The sequence below is a fragment of the Bufo gargarizans genome, chromosome 2, assembly GCF_014858855.1.
Source record: "Bufo gargarizans isolate SCDJY-AF-19 chromosome 2, ASM1485885v1, whole genome shotgun sequence".
NCBI lineage: Eukaryota > Metazoa > Chordata > Amphibia > Anura > Bufonidae > Bufo > Bufo gargarizans.
This window is the reverse complement of record NC_058081.1, coordinates 325,638,103-325,658,423: the sequence shown is the minus strand read 5'-3', so window position 1 is coordinate 325,658,423 and position 20,321 is coordinate 325,638,103. Positions and strand designations below refer to the sequence as shown.

The window sequence follows — 20,321 nt, the reverse complement described above, 5'->3', positions numbered from 1 at the left end:
GACCACTGCAGTTACTGGGATGGTCCACTTAACCACGGACACATGAACAAGTGCATTTGGCCAGGGATGCTACATTTCCCTGATGGCACACTGGGTGAACGTTGTGGAGGCCGGAAGCGAGTCGTACCCTGGGATGGAGCAGGTGCTACCGACACCAAGGATTGCAGGCCCTACGTTGATCTGGTTTTCCACCAGTACCTACGTTAATGGCTCCAACCCCCTCTTCTCCAGCTCTGCCTTCTCCTCCACTACCACCTCTGAATTATCCGCATGCAGCACCAGTTAGCCATCAGTTTGTAGCTGGAAGCAGTGTAGCACTGCAGTGGGGAAGCGGCAACAGGCTGTGCTGAAGCTTATATGCTTAGGGGACAAACAGCACACAGCCGCAGAGCTGTGGCAGGGGATAAGAGACCAAACTGAGCTGTGGCTCTCGCCACTCACCCTAGAACCAGGCTTGGTTGTGTCTGATAATGGCCGTAACTTGGTGGCGGCTTTGGAGCTCAGCAAGCTCAGACACATCCCATGCCTAGCCCACGTGTTCAACCTTGTGGTTCAGCGGTTTCTCAAAACCTACCCAAATTTGCCTGAGCTATTGGTGAAGGTGCGCAGCGTGTCTGCACATTTCTGCAAGTTATCGAGAGCTTCAGCAGGTCTGTCAACGCTGCAGCAGCGCTTGAAATTGCCAGCTCACCGACTGTTGGGTGACGTGAGCACACGCTGGAACGCCACGTTCCCCATGTTGGCCAGGCTTTGTGAGCAGCAGAGGGCAGTAGTGGAATACCGGCTGCAACATGGTTGTCACCTTTCCAGTCAGCTTCCGCTATTCACAAACGAGGAGTGGGCATGGATGTCTGACCTCTGTGAGGTTTAAAAAACTTTGAGAAATCAACACAGATGGTGAGCGGCGACTATTTCAGGTTAAATCAATTTGCTGACACGAAGCACGAGGAAATTAGGCTTTTAGGCAAATCGAATTTATACAGAAATTCGGATCGAATTCCACTTCATGGGAATCGATTTACTCATCTCTACTGACTACTGTAACAAGGTACCTGGAATCATTGTGGATGGAAGGTATGTGTCACCGAGGTTCCTGGCCTCGGTGAAGTAAGAACCGGTATTTTATTTTCCGCAGCAGCTATTGCTAATTGGAACCTAAAGATTTAGCATTGCTGTTATTGCTGATCCGGGACGGCTCTTACTGGGAGTAGTCAAAGTGCTGGGTGGGTAACTAGTCCCCATGTTCCAGGCCGGTTTTTGCCAGGCATAAAAAATTTGCACTGCCAGGTGTGTGGATCTACCTCCCTCTGACAGTGGAGCTCAGGAGTCTGTGTGCTGTGAACTGAGGGCTGTGCTAGGATTTGATGTTTGAGCTGGGTCTGGAGGGCTCAGGCCCCTCTAAAGGTGAACAGGCCACCTATGGATTTGATGAGGCTGAACTGCTAACAGGGTGTGAATTCACACCCAGGAGAAAAGGTGACTTTTATTGTAAACAAAGACCAGGCCACCTACGTTTTGTGATACACCTTATCTGCATTTTGTTATACACCAATGTGTGAATGAACACCACTGTATGATTCAAGAACTGTGTATTTTTTCCTCTATACTGCATCCGCTAGTCCTAACTACCAGATCGAATCTCCACACTACCTTAAGAAAGAGCTTTATGAAAACTGACAAATTGTGCATAATTTACCCTAAACATGAATACATACAATGCTTTTATGCTGCTGCATGTAGTGTTTGTCTGCGTTCTTATGTTCTTATGTACCAGTAGTCATAATGCAGTACTTAACGCTAGGGGAAGCTATAGGGCACAAGTGCAAGTACCTCACAGTTCTACGTCTTCATTCAGGATATCTTTCTTTATTGAAGATATGTTCATAAAAAGATGTTTACTCTTTTTGAACAATTAGACATCATTACTCATAGCTGAGTAAGGATGTGTTTAATCATCCAAAGAGTTTTTTGTGAACATTTTTTTAAAGGAATTGTTGTAAAGACATTGGTATCGTGATCCTAATGAAAAAGCATTGTGACTAGAGATGAGGGAATCGAAGTTGATGAAGTGGAATTCAATCTAAATTTCAGGAAAAATTCGATGTGCACTGAATTTCCTCACACTTCGTGGTAACGAATCACATTTTTGCCTAAAATAGCTGCTGAACGTTTTAGGACATAGAGCAAAGAACTCTGGGAATGAAGGATCAGCCACAATGCCATGCATGCAGCCAATCAGCAGCCAGCCAGCCCCTGTGATGTCACAGCCGTATAAATAGCCTCAGCCATCTTGGATTCAGCCATTTTCCAGTGTACTTAGTGCAGGGAGAGACGTCAGCAGGCGCTAGGGACAGTGGTAGAAAAGACTTTAAAACTTGTTTTGGGCTGAATAGAAGAGAGAAAGGATAGGGAGGAATTATTCCACACTATAAAAGAAGAACAGGGTCCAATAGGGGAGTGTACAGCCTGGGTAATAGGAGCAATCCTATTACACCTTGCTGCACTGACTGGGGATTCAAATTGCCATTATACTGCTGTTTTTAGCTTTGCAATAGATGATACCTATATAATTCCAGCAAACCTTGCTTGTTATTGGGGTGCAAGTGCTGTGTGATACAGCCATTAACAGGGTGTATTACTAGAAAATATTTGTACAACTTTGTGCGGTGCAGTTATATGTTCTAAAGCCTCTTTTTGGGGTGTATTAGTGCAAAAATGGGCTTATTAGCCATTCAGCGGTGCAGTTATATGTTTTAAAGCTTTTTTTGTGTTGTATTAGTGGGAAAAAAGGGATCTTATTTGCCATTGTGTGGTGAAGTGTAAAAATTATAGCCTTTTTTTGGGGTGTATTAGTGGGAAAAAGTATTATTTGCTGTTCAGCGGTGCAGTTATATGTTCTAAAGCCTTTTTGGGGTGTATTAGTGGAAAAAAAATGGCTTACTAGCCGTTGTGCGGTGAAGTGACAAAATTACAGCCCTTTTTGCGGTGTATTAATGGAAAAAAAGTCTTACTAGCCATTCAGCGGTGCAGTTATAAGTTCTAAAGCCTTTTTTGTGGTGTATTAGTGGAAAAAAAAAGCTTGTTAGCCATTGTGCGGTGAAGTGACAAAATTACAGCCTTTTTCTAGTGTATTAGTTGAAAAAAAGTCTTATTAGCCGTTCAGCGGTGCAGTTATATGTTTTAAAGCCTTTTTTGGGGTGTATTAGAGGGAAAAAAAGGTCTTATTTGCCATTCAGCAGTGCAGTTATATGTTCTAAAGCCTTTTTTGTGGTGTATTAGTGGGAGAAAAAGGCTTGTTAGCCATTGTGCGGTGAAGCGAGAAAATTACAGCCTTTCTTGGAGTGTATTAATTTCTCTTTTATTTATTTATTTGATCTAACAGTATGTCAAACAGAGAAGTGACAGGCCCTGCACAGGAGAGGGGCAGAGTCCTAAATGTTTCTGGCGCAGGCACAGGTCGCAGCAGCAGAGCTCCCGGTGTCATCTAGTGGTTGTTTTTTGACTAGCAACCCAGCGGTGCTTGAATTGTTGACTCGGTTATCCACTTCGTCCCAATTGACATCAGACACCCCAAGCCAACAGTCGATGGGTTCGTCAGACACAACCCTTAGTTGGCGTGGCCCAGGAACAGGCCCTGTGCCCTCATCTGTCCTCAACCTGCCTCTGTCCTTTTCTGTTCCCTTAGCCAGAAAAGTATTATATGCTGTGGGCTCAGCTCCACTATACAGCGAGGATGAGCTACTAGAGAAAAGTCAGCAGCTACTGGCCAGCCAAGATGTGAAGGAGACCTCCACGATTCCTCCGGTAGGCAGGCAAGTAGTTATGAGGAAAGTGGAGTGGGAGCTGGTGTTGCGAACGGTCAGGCGCCTAGTTCAGAGACTATTGAGGAGGACATCAGTGACGTGCAGACAGTACTCGATGATGACGTAGCCGATCACAATTGGGAGCCAGATGACAAAGGGGCTTCATCATCATTGGGAGAAGAGGGTGGCAGCTTGTGCATGAGGCAGCAGCGGAGCCAGCAAGACAATAGCATGGCCGGGAGTCAGCAGGGTGGCAGCAGTGGGAGGTCATGAGCCAAACGTGCTTGTGGTAGACCACCCGCTTCGCAGAAGCCTACCTTCCTGGGAAGTAGTGGTGCAGGGGTTCATGGAGGAAGCGGCCATAGCAGTCAGTCAGTGTGGATTGTTTGGGGTAAAATCACCTACTCGGCAGTGTGGCAGCTTTTTGTTAAGCTGCAGAGAGGAGGTGAACATGGCCATTTTCCAAATCTGTGGGCAGAAGGTGAAGCGTAGCCACGGTGCCAATGGTGGTCCAGCCTGTCGCAGCAACCTCTGCATCACCCAGTGGCACTCACACGATTTCAGGCATTCAAGGCTCCACCACCGCAGCCAAAGATAGTTGTCTGTCCTTCCCATCATCTACCGGTCCTGATGCTCCTGGTCCCCCTACTTATCACTCATTTTGTCAACAGTCGATCACTGAAGCGATTGCCAAGATACAGCAATACATGTGTGGTCATCCTAAGGCACAGAAGCTGAATGTGCTCCTGGTAAAGTTGCTAGTACTGCAGTCCCTCCCTTTCCAAGTGGTGGACTCTGCACCTTTCAGAGAAAAGATGGCTTGTGCTGATCCGAGGTGGAGCGTTCCAAGCCGTCATTTCTTTGCAATAAGGCAGCACCAGCCCAGTCAGCAGCTACTGCCCAGCCAAGATCTAGAGGAGACATCCGCCGCTTCCCCCGGTAGGCGGGCATGTAGTGATGATGAGAGTCGCATAGGAGCAGATGTTGGGAGCGGCGGTCGTTTAACCGCCTCAGGACCGCCTAACGCAGGATCGCGTTCTGGAGGCGGCTCACTCAGGCACAGTCACGCATCTATGCGTCATCTCGCGAGACGCAAGATTACGCTCACAGCCGGCCCGCGCATCGCCGGCAAAAGTTACAAGACAAGTTCGTCATCAGCCTGCCAGCCAATGATCGTAGCTGGCAGGCTGATGATTTTCAAAAAAAACGAATCAGAAGCCATCTAACACATTATATTTATAAATATAATGTGTTAAATGGCTGCTGTGCTCCTCTGCTGGTCCTTTTCGTTGGTTGGTTCCAGCAGAGGAGCGCAGTTCACAGTGAGTACACCCAACACTACACTTAGCCCCCAGATCATCCCCATCACTCCAATTAACCCCTTGATCACCCCTTGATCGCCCCTGTCAATCACCTAGTGAAAGGGAAAAAAGTGATCAGTGTAAACTGTCACTTTTTTTTTCACTGGTATTAACTGTTAGGTTTTAGGATAGTTTAGGTCCCTTGGTTAGGTAGTTAGCGATTGTTTAGCACCCAGCTCACCGCACCGCAGTCACTGATTTGCTGATTAGCGTATCGTTAATCAGCATTTGTACTGTTATAGTATCTGTAAGTGATCAGAATTGATCACAGTCAGATCTATAATAGTATTAGTGTCACCTTAGCTCGCCCTCCACCCAAAACGCAGTGTTTGCCCGATCAGGCCTGATCGGTCGCCCACACGTGCGTTCACCCACGCCCGCCCTGCCGCAGTGACAATTTTTTTTTTTTATCACTGCACAATCACTTTACAAGTGCTGCGGCGATAAAAAAAAATCAGTTTTGATATTTTTTATCAATCAATGCGGCCTCCGGTACTTTGCTAGCCTCCTATTTGTAAGACAGGCTTGCTTTTTTTCTTGGGTAGTCTCAGGGAATACCCCCTAAATTTAGTTGACCAAATGGCAAATAAGGGGTATTCTTCTGAAGAGGCCTACAGGCTTCTGACCCAGTCGGATGAGGAATGGGAACCCTCATCTGACGAATCCAGCGGGTCAGAATACGAACCTGTAGAAAGCAGTGGCAGTCTGACCCAAAGTACGGACAAGGAGGTTGAGGTCCCTGATACCACCAGGCGTACCCGGCCCCGTGTTGCTAGACCACAGGTTGCGCAGGATCCGCTTCAAGGGCAGCAGAGTGGGGCTGGCGCTGGCGGATTACGTGGTGAGGCATACACCAGCAGCGCAGCCCATCCTGGACCTAGTACCAGCACTGCCGTAGAACATGGTGAAGTGGCGAGCACCAGAAGGGCAGTTGAAGCTGGTACAGTGGCACGTGCAGTAGTTCCCCCGCCACCGCACAGACAGGCCCGTAGAGCCCCTAGAGTTCCTGAGGTGCTGGCAAACCCTGATTGGCAGCCCCCAACTTCAGCCGCACCAGTAGTTCCCCCTTTCACCGCCCAGTCTGGAGTTCAGGTTGAGACAGCTCAGATCGGTTCGGCACTGGGATTCTTTGAGCTGTTCTTGACTGTGGAGCTCTTGGACTTAGTCGTGGCAGAAACAAATCGGTATGCCACTCAATTTATAGCCGTCGACCCGGGAATCTTTTATGCCCAGTTTTTCCGGTGGAAACCCGTCCAAGTTTCCGAAATGAAAACTTTTCTGGGCCTTCTCCTCAACATGGGCCTAACCAAAAAAGCATGAATTGTGGTCATATTGGTCCACGAACCCAATTCATCACATGCCCATGTTCTCTGCTGCCATGTCCAGGGCACGATTTGAGGCCATCCTGCGTTTCCTGCACTTTAGCGACAACAGCACCTCTCATCCCAGAGGCCACCCAGCTTTTGACCGGCTCCACAAAATTCAGCCCCTCATAGACCACCTTAACACCAAATTTGCATATTTGTATACCCCTGAGCAAAACATCTGCGTAGACGAGTCCCTTATACATTCTACCAGGCGCCTTGGCTTCAAACAATACATCCCAAGCAAGCGCGCCCGGTATGGGGTCAAATTGTATAAGCTCTGTGAAAGGGCCACAGGCTATACCCACAAATTTTGTATCTATGAGGGTAAAGATCAGACCCTGGAGCCGGTCAGTTGCCCTGACTACCTGGGGAGCAGTGGGAAGACAGTCTGGGACTTGGTGTCACCCTTATTTGGCAAGGGGTACCATCTTTATGTGGACAATTTTTACACAAGTGTGCCCCTCTTCAGGCATTTGTTCCTAGAACAGATTGGCTGCTGTGGCACTGCTCGAACCTAGTCGCCGGGGCTTCCCCCAACGGCTCGTTACCACCAGTCTTGCAAGGGGGGAGAGGGCTGCCTTGTGTAACGAAGAACTGCTTGCGGTGAAATGGAGAGACAAGCGTGACGTTTACATGCTCTCCTCCATTCACGCAGACACGACAATACAAATTGAACGAGCAACCAGTGTCATTGAAAAGCCCCTCTCAGTCCACAACTATAATTCGCTCATGGGAGGGGTGGACTTTAATGACCAGATGTTGGCGCCTTATTTAGTGTCCCGCCGCACCAGACGCTGGTAAAAGAAGGTGTCTGTATATTTAATTTAATTGGCTGTATATAATAGTTTTGTTCTCTACAGTAAGGCTGGGAGAACAAGATCCTTCCTCAAATTTCAGGAAAAGATCATCCGTGGCCCCATCCACCAGTGTAGTGAGCCGTCTACACGAGCGACATTTCCCCAATGTCGTTGCTGGTACCTCAACCCAAGCGTCACCCCGAAAAAAGATGTTGTGTCTGTAGCAGGAGTGGAATAAGGCGTGACACCCGCTATTTCTGTCCTGACTGCCCTGACCACCCTGCCCTATGCTTAGGGGAGTGTTTCCGGAAGTACCACTCACAGGTACATAGGGATTGCATCTCACAGGACAGGCACACAGGGCTATTAGGGCCCTTTCACACAGAGCTGCTGCAAACCTCTCCTTTCACCTGGGACAAAGGAGAGGTTTGTTCTATAAAAAAGGTAACAAAAAAACGATTGATGTGTATGGAGAAATTGGGTTTGCCAGGGCATACAAGCTAAGTGGGTTTGGATGTTGGGTGGAGCTCCTATGTCCTGGCAGACGCATTTCCCCTCCTTTTTTTTTTGGGCAGAGATTTTTTCATCCACATTGATTGATGCGAATGAAGAAATCTGTGCCGTTCATTTTTTTCTTTCAGCCCAGAGGCTGAACGGAAAAGAAAAATCTCATTACCCGTATGCTCAATATAAGGAGAATAGCAGAAACCTTCTTCTTTCCAAAATGGGGTCACTTGTGGGGTAGTTATACTGCCCTGGCATTTTAGGGGCCCTAATGCATGAGAAGTAGTTTGAAATCAAAATGTGTACAAAATGCCCTGTAAAATCCTAAAGGTGCTCTTTGGAATTTGTGCCCCTTTGCCCACCTAGGCTGCAAAAAAGTGTCACACATGTGGTATCGCCGTACTCAGGAGAAGTTGGGCAATGTGTTTTGGGGTGTCTTTTTACATATACCCATGCTGGGTGAGATAAATATCTCTGTCAAATGCCAACTTTGTATAAAAAAATGGGAAAAGTTGTCATTTAGAGAGATATTTCTCTCAGCCAGCATGGGTATATGTAAAAAGACACCCCTAAACACATTGCCCAACTTCTCCTGAGTACTGCGATACCACATGTGTGACACTTTTTTGCAGCCTAGGTGGGCAAAGGGGCACAAATTCCAAAGAGCACCTTTAGGATTTCACAGGGCATTTTGTACACATTTTGATTTCAAACTACTTCTCACGTATTAGGGCCCCTAAAATGCCAGGGCAGTATAACTACCCCACAAGTGACCCCATTTTGGAAAGAAGACACCCCAAGGTATTTTGTGATGGGCATAGTGAGTTCATGGAAGTTTTTATTTTTTGTCACAAGTTAGTGGAATATGAGACTTTATAAGAAAAAAAAATCATCATTTTCCGCTAACTTGTGACAAAAAATAAAAAGTTCTATGAACTCACTATGCCCATCAGCGAATACCTTAGGGTGTCTACTTTTCGAAATGGGGTCATTTGTGGGGTTTTTCTACTGTCTGGGCATTGTAGAACCTCAGGAAACATGACAGGTCAGAGCTGCTTCAAAATGCGGAAATTCACATTTTTGTACCATAGTTTGTAAACGCTATAACTTTTACCTAAACCATTTTTTTTTACCCAAACATTTTTTTTTATCAAAGACATGTAGAACAATAAATTTAGATAAACATGTATATAGAGATGTAGTTTTATTTGAAAAATTTTACAACTGAAAGTAAAAAATGTCATTTATTTGCCCAAAAAATCGGTAAATTTCGATTAATAACAAAAAAGTTAAAATGGCAGCAGCAATGAAATACCACCAAATGAAAGCTCTATTAGTGAGAAGAAAAGGAGGTAAAATTCATTTGGGTGGTAAGTTGTATGACCGAGCAATAAACAGTGAAAGTAGTGTAGTGCAGAATTGTAAAAAAGTGGTCTGGTCATTAAGGGTGTTTAAGCTAGGGGAGCTGAGGTGGTTAAGGGGGACATCAGTGACGTGTAGACAGTAGTGGATGATGATGATGTAGCTGATCGCACTTGGGAGCCAGGTGAAGAAGGGGCTTCATCATCATCATCAGGAAAAGAGGGTGGCAGCTTGCACGAGAGACAGGGTGGCAGCGTGGCAGTAAGTCAGCAGGGTGGCAGCAGTGGGAGGTCGGGAGCCAAACGTGCCCGGAGTAGATCATTCGCTTCGCAGGAGCCTACCAGCCCAGAAAGTAGTGGTGCAGGGACTCACGGAGGCAGCGGTAGCAGGCAGTCAGCACAGAGTGTTGGGGGGAAAATGCTATATTCGGCAGTGTGGCAATTTTTTGTTAGGCCAACGGAGGAGGTGAACTTGGCCATTTGCCGAATTTGTGGGCAGAAGGTGAAACACGGGCAGGGTTTCATTGTTGCCAACAAATGCAGCGTCACAATAAAGTGGCCTGGGAGAACTGTGTCTCTGATGTGGTGGTCCAGCTTGAGTCTAGAGTTGCTGATGAGCAACTAATTTCACCCGCCTAGTGAAGAAACTACTCACCAGCAGCAGCAGCTAGACCTGGATCAGAACCTGAATATACTTTGACAGCACCCTGCCACCCCACATTAAAGATCCACTGGACTACTGGGCAGCCAAACTGGATTTGTGGCCGCAACTGGTCGAGTTTGCCCTCGAAAAGCTGTCCTGCCCGGCCAGTAGTGTGGCATCAGAGCAGGTATTTACTGCCATAGATGCCGCAAGGAGAACTCGCCTGTCCACCCAAAACGTGGAGAGACTGACCTTTGTCAAGATGAATCAGGCGTGGATCAGCCAGGATTTCAACCCACCAATGCCTGATGCATTAGATTGGATCATCCATGCTGCCTCACCCAAATCTTGACAAAAGAGACCGGTTTCTTCTGGCTACCTGCCTCTGCTGCTATTCTGATGCTGCCACCCGCCTGATGCCACACATCTGATGCCAAGTGCTCCTTCTTACTCCTACCATCGTCAGTGGTGTTCTTGCCACCCACCTCCCCACTCTGTCAACGGGTCACTCTGTCGTCCCCTGATGCTGCTGCCACCTCACCACTCAGGTCTCCTCATGCTGCTGTTGCCACCTCCACACTATGTCATTGTGCCACTCTGTGGTCTCCTCATGTTGCTGCTGCTAACTCCACACTATGTCACCTTGCCACTCTGTGGCCTCCTCATGCTGCTGCCAACTCACAACTGTGTCTTTGGGCCACTCTGTGGTCTCCTCATGCTGCTGCTGCTACCTCCACACTATGTCATTGTGCCACTCTGTGGTTTCCTCATGCTGCTGCCAACTCCCAACTCTGTCTCTGGGTCACTCTGTGGTCTCCTCGTGCTGCTGCTGCCAGCTCTACACTCTGTCATTGTGCCACTCTGTGGTCTCCTCATGCTGCTGCCTCTTAACCACTCTGTGGTCTCCTCATGCTACTGCCAAATCACCATTCTGTGGTCTCCTAATGCTGCTGCAACCTCAACACAATGTCACTGGGCCACTCTGTGGTCTCCTCATGCTGCTGCTATCTCAACACTATGTCACTGGGCCACTCTGTGGCCTACTCATGCTGCTGCCACCTCACCACTATGTAATTGGTACACTCTGTGTACTTCTCATGCTGTTCCCACCCTCCCCACTTCATAACTGGGCCAGTATTTTGCCTTTTTGGGCTAGTCGACATCATCATTTATTTGACCCTTCTTCTGATCTGTCAGAAGGAAGGAAAAATGAGACACAAAATCGATCCTGTCTATGTAGCAGCTGTAAGGCCTGTAAGCAGCTGTAAGGCATGTATGGCCCCACTCTAGCCAAAACCTGGAGTGGGTACAAAACACAGAAGACATGCAAATATTCCATCCACGTGTCATCTCTGTTTTGGATCCACACCTGTTTTTTTTTGGCTTTAGTAATACTGATGGATTACTGACCAAATGCTGACTGAGTGAAGGTGGATGCTCAACAGACAGGATCCGTTTTTGGGGGGTTTGTTGTTCTGACGGATCAGAAGAAGGGGAAAATAATCTGTGACGTTAACACAAACTTACTGCTGACAGGCTCTCCACTCTGTCGGGGGGCTCTACTTGTATAAGCGTTTAATAGAACATGTTCTGTAGACATATATGTGGAATCAGCTGATGACGGTGAATAAGGTGTGCGCTTTATCTTGACGCTAACATTGACCTGTAAGGCTGAGTTCACACTTCAGTTATTTGTTCAGTTTTGGCCCCATAACTACCACAGCAGACTCCTTATGAGTGTTACTGCAAGGCACAGTGTTCTACACCACTATACAGGCTCTCAGCAGCCAGGAAATAACAGTTTTTTAACGCTATTTGCCACAAATAAATTCAGATCAAATCGAAACATCTCCAACTGTGACCTTCAGGAGGACATTATTACAAACCGGATTCCAAAAAAGTTGGGACACTATACAAATCGTGAATAAAAACTGAATGCAATGATGTGGAGGTTCTAATATTTTATTCAGAATAGTACATAAATCACGGAACAAAAGTTTAAACTGAGAAAATGTACCATTTTAAGGGAAAAATATGTTGAATCAGAATTTCATGGTGTCAACAAATCCCCAAAAAGTTGGGACAAGGCCATTTTCACCACTGTGTGGCATCTCCCCTTCTTCTTACAGCACTCAACAGATGTCTGGGGACCGAGGAGAGCAGTTTCTCAAGTTTAGAAATAGGAATGCTCTCCCATTCTTGTCTAATACAGGCCTCTAACTGTTCAATCATCTTGGGCCTTCTTTGTTGCACCTTCCTCTTTATGATGAGCCAAATGTTCTCTATAGGTGAAAGATCTGGCCTGCAGACTGGCCATTTCAGTACCCGGATCCTTCTCCTAGGCAGCCATGATGTTGTGATTGATGCAGAATGTGTTGAAAAATGCAGGATCTTCCCTGAAAGAGATGACATCTGGATGGGAACATATGTTGTTCTAGAACCTGAATATATTTTTCTGCATTGATGGTGCCTTTCCAGACATGCAAGCTGCCCATGCCACACGCACTCATGCAACCCCATACCATCAGATATGCAGGCTTCTGAACTGAGCGTTGATAACAACTTGGGTTGTCCTTGTCCTCTTTGGTCCGGATGACATGGCGTCCCAGATTTCCAAAAAGAACTTCGAATCGTGACTTGTCTGACCACAGAACAGTCTTCCATTTTGCCACACTCCATTTTAAATGATCCCTGGCCCAGTGAAAACGCCTGAGCTTGTGGATCTTGCTTAGAAATGGCTTCTTCTTTGCACTGTAGAGTTTCAGCTGGCAACGGCGGATGGCACGGTGGATTGTGTTCACTGACAATGGTTTCTGGAAGTATTCCTGAGCCCATTCTGTGATTTCCTTTACAGTAGCATTCCTGTTTGTGGTGCAGTGTCGTTTAAGGGCCCGGAGATCATGGGCATCCAGTTTGGTTTTACGGCCTTGACCCTTACGCACAGAGATTGTTCCAGATTCTCTGAATCTTCAGATGATGTTATGCACAGTTGATGATAGATGCAGATTTTTCGCTGGGTAACACCTTTCTGATATTGCTCAACTATCTTTTTGCGCAACATTGTGGGAATTGGTGATCCTCTACCCATCTTGGCTTCTGAGAGACACTGCCACTCTGAGAAGCTCTTATTATACCCAATCATGTTGCCAATTGACCTAATTAGTGTTAATTGGTCTTCCAGCTCTTCGTTATGCTCAAATTTACTTTTTCCAGCCTCTTATTGCTACTTGTCCCAACTTTTTGGGGATTTGTTGACACCGTGAAAATTTGAATCAACGTATTTTTCCTTTAAAATGATACATTTACTCGGATTAAACGTTTGATCTGTCCTCTGCGTTCTAGTACAAATAAAATATTGACATTTGCCATCTCCACATCATTGCATTCAGTTTTTATTCACAATTTGTTTAGTGTCCCAACTTTTTGGGAATCCGGTTTGTAGTATGTTCTGAAGGAGGGCTGCAGAACTGTTCAATGGAGCAAACCCTGGTATATTGGGCAAAAGAACCTCACTTCCAAATAGAGAACAGTAGAGTAAACAGAGATGGACTTATGCTTAAGTGACCTTGCTACCCAGGCTGTGAGCAAAGGACTCAGACAACTGCTGGGGCCCTTTGGTTCTGACTCAGGAATGCACTATTGCTATTGCTTTATTGAGACACAACCTTTTCAGATGCATGAATCAAAGCTGATCACCTTTGATCTGGCTTCTTACTGAGTGCTGGACCCTTTCATTCAGAGTATTAACTTCCTGATCTTCACCATAACCTACTAACATACTAGAAATTGGAGAAAACCTTTTTGGCATTTTCTTGTTAGCAATTATTACTGGATGCAGAGTTATTGCTAGGTTTTTTCGCACCCTGGGCAATAATTTTGTTTGTTGCTCCAGCCTTGTACCTAAATATCTTAGCAGAATGACTTGCTTTCCCCCAGCACCTGAAGAATATGTCCCTTTAGTCTCTCCTAAACACTCTCCTGTTGACTAGATCCCATTATTTCATACTTCTGTTAACTGTGGGGGGATTAAAATTTGCTAAAACACACAAGAATACTTACAATACAGCTTGAAAATCCAATTCCACCCATTTTTGGGCTAATGTAATTCCAAACTCCAATGCTTCCTCTTCGTATTCTCTGCCCCACAGAAAGCTCCAGAAAAAAGACTGGAATTCCAATAACTATTAATAATATTAAATATGGCACCAGATATGCACCTAGAAGGAATATAAAAACAAATTTGGGGATCATACAAATGTAGACAAAATTAAACCTGTGCTCTACTCCATTATCATGGAGGAAACATAAATTTGAGTAAAGATTTTTATAAACACAAAATGAGTAAAAAAAAAAAACCAAGGTCAACCTTTTAGAGTCAATGGGGGGAATTTATCATGAGGGTAATATTTGAAGTCAGTTTTGCTTGAGTATGCATCGGCTACATTTATGCCACATTTATCTGTCACAGATTGTTTGATAAATGTGTCCTATCCTTAGCCCTAACACTTTTTTCTAGAAAGGCTACTTAAAGTATAACTGTCATTTTTTTTTTTTTTGAGTATTGGATTGTGGTAATTAATATAACCCTGGTGTCCCTATTTCAACTTTTCACTGTGTATTCAATTACCCCTTAATTCCACATTTTTGTTCCCTGTACTGCCTATTTTTACCTGTGCTTAAAATAGGGTTGCTAGGCATGGTCCGTCTGTCTGTTGATAGACGGAGCACGCAGCGTGCAGGGTCACATTACTGACAGCCAGGGACTGTAAGTAAATGATTAAAGCCAGGTCCTCCCCAGCAGCTGATAACAGTGCCTGTGCTATGTGCACTTCTCCCTGTCCCTGCGCTTGGCAGACGCTCCCTCACTCAGCAGAGCTGGAGGATGCAGAGTTGAAGCAGCGCAGAGCAGGGAAGGGAGATCTGCCGTCTGCTCAGTGTATAAATAAAAGCAACCTGTGGTAAGAGGACCCCTTTGTGCTGCAGGAGATTAACCCTTTAGGGGGAGGGCTCTGGTTACTGACACTTTTGGGGGGCTATTGTTACTGGCTAGTGAGGGCAGGCGGGATTAGCCTCAGGGTGAGGGCAGTGGCGGCCATCTTAACTGAATAGTGAAATTGCAGTTTTATGCAGACTGGTTGCTAAGGGCTGAATATTATTAAATATGGGGTAAGTCAGTCTAATAGCAACTGATTCTGGAATATCATGTTATTAGTAACTACATATATGAAAATTGAAATTAGGGTCTAAGTGTGACAGTTATCCTTTAAGCTTTTCTACTCCACTTTCCTACTGGAGTAAGATTGCAACCTTTTTTGCAACTTTTTTAACCGCCTCCGGACCGCCTAAAGCAGGATTGCGGTCCGGAGGCGGCCGGTCTGTTCCTCTTCGACGCGCCGGCGCGTCATCTCGCGAGATGCGAGATTTCCTGTGAACGCGCACACACAGGAGCGCGCGTTCACAGGAAACGGCAGGTAAACGAGTGCATCTACAGCCTGCCAGCGGCGATCATTCGCTGGCAGGCTGTAGATGCGATTTTTTTTTAACCCTTGAAAGGTATATCAGACGCTGTTTTGTTAACAGCGTCTGATATACCTGCTACCTGGTCCTCTGGTGGTCCCTTTTGCCCTGTAAGTAGAACCAAACACCACTACACTACACCCCCACCCCCCTGTCACTTATTAACCCCTTATTAACCCCTGATCACACCATATAGACTCCCTGATCACCCCCCTGTCATTGATCGCCCCCCTGTAAGGCTCCATTCAGACGTCCGTATGTGTTTTGCGGATCCGCAAAAAACATATGGATGTCTGAATGGAGCCTTACAGGGGGGTGATCAATGACAGGGGGGTGATCACCTTATATAGACTCCCTGATCACCCCCCTGTCATTGATCACCCCTCTGTAAGGCTCCATTCAGACGTCCGTATGTGTTTTGTGGATCCGCGGATCCGCAAAACACGGACACCGCGGATCTGCAAAACACGGACACCGGCAATGTGCTTTCCGCATTTTGTGGATCCGCACATTGCCAGAACTATATAGAAAATGCCTTATACTAATTATATTGCACCTACATTTTGCACATTTTGTCAGCATAGTGGGCTAGAGTACATGCTGAGCACCATTTATTAAGTGTTTCACTTTTTCTGACTCATACATAGAAGGCATGACTTAGTGGGAAAGAGGCAAGGCTTAAGGTGCAACAATGTGCAGCAAAAAATGCTTTAAAGGGATTCTGTCACCAGTTTTTGACCCCCACATTCAAAAATATGGTTATGTGCATGGAGCCCTTGTGATTCCTAATGTGGTCTTATAAGCTAAATCTGTAGGCTCATTTAGTGTAAAAAACGTTTTATCTAACCTGTCATTCATCAGATTAAGGTGCCCAGGAGGATGCTCATGTCTCCAAGATGCCGCCCGCCGCCGCCGTTCGTGCCCAGCTCCTCCTTTGCTGTCATCAGCGATGTGCCCAGCTCCTCCTTTGCTTTCATCAGCGATGTGCCCAGCTCCTCCTTTGCTTTCATCAGCGATGTGCCCAGCTCCTCCTTTGCAGTCATCAGCGCCGCCTGAGAATACTTTGCAACGCCTCCGGCTCTCCCTCACTCCCCCCTCCTTCTTCTCTAAGATCCCGCGCGTGCGCACAGGCCTGTGCCTGATGCGCCCGTGCGGACTTCTCCGTTCAGCTTCATTAAGCGAAGTGCGCATGCGCCGGCACTTCGCTCAACCTCCCGATGACCTGAACGCTGGCGCCAGCGTTCAGGTCATCGGGAGGTTGAGCAAAGTGCCGGCGCATGCGCACTTCGCTCAATGAAGCTAAACGGAGAAGTCTGCACGGGCGCATCAGGCACAGGCCTGTGCGCACGCGCGGGATCTTAGAGAAGAAGGAGGGGGGAGTGAGGGAGAGCCGGAGGCGTTGCAAAGTATTCTCAGGCGGCGCTGATGACAGCAAAGGAGATGCTGGGCACATCGCTGATGAAAGCAAAGGAGGAGCTGGGCACATCGGAGATTTGAGGGATGCACATCCAGGGCACGAAGCTTCCGTTCCACCACATCCCAAAGATGCTCTATTGGGTTGAGATCTGGTGACTGTGGGATCCATTTTAGTACAGTGAACACATTGTCATGTTCCAGAAACCAATTTGAAATGATTCGAACTTTGTGACATGGTGCATTATCCTGCTGGAAGTAGCCATCAGAGGATGGGTATATGGTGGACATGAAGGGATGGATATGGTCAGAAACAATGCTCAGGTAGCCTGTGGCATTTAAACCATGGCCAATTGGCACTAAGGGGCCTAAAGTGTGCCCAGAAAACATCCCCCACACCATTACACCACCACCAGCCTGCACAGTGTTAACAAGGCATGATGGATACATGTTCTCATTCTGTTTACGCCAAATTCGGACTCTACTATTTGAATGTCTCAACAGAAATCGAGACTCATCAGACCAAGCAACATTTTTCCAGTCTTCAACAGTCCAATTTTGGTGAGCTTGTGTAAATTGTAGCCTCTTTTTCCTATTTGTAGTGGAGATGAGTGGTGCCCGGTGGGGTCTTCTGCTGTTGTAGCCCATCTGCCTCAAGGTTGTGCGTGTTGTGGCTTCACAAATGCTTTGCTGCATACCTCGGTTGTAACGAGTGGTCATTTCAATCAACGTTGCTCTTCTATCAGCTTGAATCAGTCGGCCCATTCTCCTCTGACCTCTAGCATCAACAAGGGATTTTTGCCCACAGGACTGCCGCATACTGGATGTTTTTCCCTTTTCACACCATTCTTTGTAAACCCTAGAAATGGTTGTGCGTGAAAATCCCAGTAACTGAGCAGATTGTGAAATACTCAGACCGGCCCGTCTGGCACCAACAACCATGCCACGCTCAAAATTGCTTAAATCACCTTTCTTTCCCATTCTGACATTCAGTTTGGAGTTCAGGAGATTGTCTTGACTAGGACCACAACCCTACATGCATTGAAGCAACTGCCATGTGATTGGTTGACTAGATAATTGCATTAATGAGAAATAGAACAGGTGTTCCTAATAATTCTTTAGGTGAATGTATATTGGTCCCTGATAAACCCAACCGTAGCTTCAGCTCCATTCATCTATGGGTAAATGCACCTTGTTTATTTCATCAATGCAAGCTATACTAGGGTGTTCAGTGATAGGTTCAAGTGTGTAATGCATCCGCCATCAGGCTCCGTGTGCAGGGGTATCTTTAGGGTGAGTATTAGGGAAAGTAATTTCCTTATTCCCCCTTACTTTGCCAATATTATTTATTTACTAACCTCCTGACAACATTTTTTTTTCTTCTTAGTAATAACTTTGGGCCCTATATGTAGAAATAATGATTTGAGACTATTTGTTTTTTCCTTTTTAATTTGATATTCATTAAAAGTTAAGTTTTATATTTGTGCTTTCAGTGATATGTTTTTGGTCTTAGTGTGAAAATTACTATCAAATCATTAGTTACATTTCAGTGATTAGAGGAAGGAGAAGCATGTTATTTAACATGCAGTAGCACTGCATAGTAAATCACGAATAGATGGTGTAAAGTTAGACAAAAGTGTTTAGCGATGCATCACATTGATCATCCAGCCTGAGCCACCGTAATAAATCCAGCAAATCTTAAGACTGTCTGTCAAAGAATTTGCTGAGCAGACTAATGTATAGGCTGTGAGAAATGATTTTGTATAACTAATTTTATTAAATTTAAATATCTGCTTTTTCTATGCTTTGGAGTCACGTGGTCAGTTCTACTTAGTGATTAACAGCTATATCTGAGGGAAAAGTCATAGGGAGCTCTCAATCACAGAGTAGGACTGCCCACTGGACTAATTTAATAATGAGTAGCGTAAATGAATAAATCATAAGTTACTCAAAATCCTTTCATACAAAATTATACATCAATCTGCTCAGCTTCCTCCTGCTCCATAACATGCTGCCTAAAAATCAGACACCATGTTCTGCATGACATCTGGCTTTTAACTTTTCTGGTTATGAGTAGGGATGAGCGAACTCGAACTGTATAGTTCGGGTTCGTACCGAATTTTGGGGTGTCCGTGACACGGACCCGAACCCGGACATTTTCGTAAAAGTCCGGGTTCGGGTTCGGTGTTCGTCGCTTTCTTGGCGCTTTTGTGACGCTTTCTTGGCGCTTTTTGAAAGGCTGCAAAGCAGCCAATCAACAAGCGTCATACTACTTGCCCCAAGAGGCCATCACAGCCATGCCTACTATTGGCATGGCTGTGATTGGCCAGAGCACCATGTGACCCAGCCTCTATTTAAGCTGGAGTCACATAGCGCCGCCCGTCACTCTGCTCTGATTAGCGTAGGGAGAGGTTGCGGCTGCGACAGTAGGGCGAGATTAGGCAGATTAACTCCTCCAAAGGACTTGATTAACTGATCGATCTGCAGCTGTGGATCATTGAGCTGCTGATCCTCAATTGCTCACTGTTTTTAGGCTGCCCAGACCGTTTGTCAGTCACATTTTTCTGGGGTGATCGGCGGCCATTTTGTGTCTTGTGGTGCGCCAGCACAAGCTGCGACCAAGTGCATTTAACCCTCAATGGTGTGGTTGTTTTTTGGCTAAAGCCTACATCAGGGTGAAGCTGTCACACCAAGTGCATTTAACCAGCAATAGTCTGTTCATTTTTTGGCCATATACAAAATCAGGGGCAAGCTGCGCCTGTCACCAAGTGCATTTAACCCTCAATGGTGTGGTTGTTTTTTGGCTAAAGCCTACATCAGGGTGAAGCTGTCACACCAAGTGCATTTAACCAGCAATAGTCTGTTCATTTTTTGGCCATATACAAAATCAGGGGCAAGCTGCGCCTGTCACCAAGTGCATTTAACCCTCAATGGTGTGGTTGTTTTTTGGCTAAAGCCTACATCAGGGTGAAGCTGTCACACCAAGTGCATTTAACCAGCAATAGTCTGTTCATTTTTTGGCCATATACAAAATCAGGGGCAAGCTGCGCCTGTCACCAAGTGCATTTAACCCTCAATGGTGTGGTTGTTTTTTGGCTAAAGCCTACATCAGGGTGAAGCTGTCACACCAAGTGCATTTAACCAGCAATAGTCTGTTCATTTTTTGGCCATATACAAAATCAGGGGCAAGCTGCGCCTGTCACCAAGTGCATTTAACCCTCAATGGTGTGGTTGTTTTCTGGCTAAAGCCTACATCAGGGTGAAGCTGTCACACCAAGTGCATTTAACCAGCAATAGTCTGTTTATTTTTTGGCCATATACTACATCAGGGGCAAGCTGCGCCCGTCACCAAGTGCATTTAACCCTCAGTAGTGTGGTTGGTCAAGCTGTGACACCAAGTGCATTTAACCAGCAATAGTCTGTTCATTTTTTGGCCATATACTACATCAGGGGCAAGCTGCGCCCGTCACCAAGTGCATTTAACCAGCAATAGTGTGGTTATTTTTTGGCCATATCCCAGTCTAATTCTGTCACTAAATCCATACCGGTCACCCA

At 46.0% G+C, this 20,321-nt stretch overlaps 1 protein-coding gene across 1 annotated transcript in view; it reads right to left on the bottom strand.

The window, feature by feature from the left end:
- Positions 1–20,321, bottom strand: part of SLC6A15 (solute carrier family 6 member 15) — a 104,764-nt gene that overhangs the window by 36,356 nt on the left and 48,087 nt on the right. Inside the window, exon 3 of the mRNA XM_044277252.1 lies at positions 13,896–14,053. Within this exon, the coding sequence (XP_044133187.1) occupies positions 13,896–14,053 (158 nt within the window). The remainder of the gene's footprint in view (positions 1–13,895; positions 14,054–20,321) is intronic.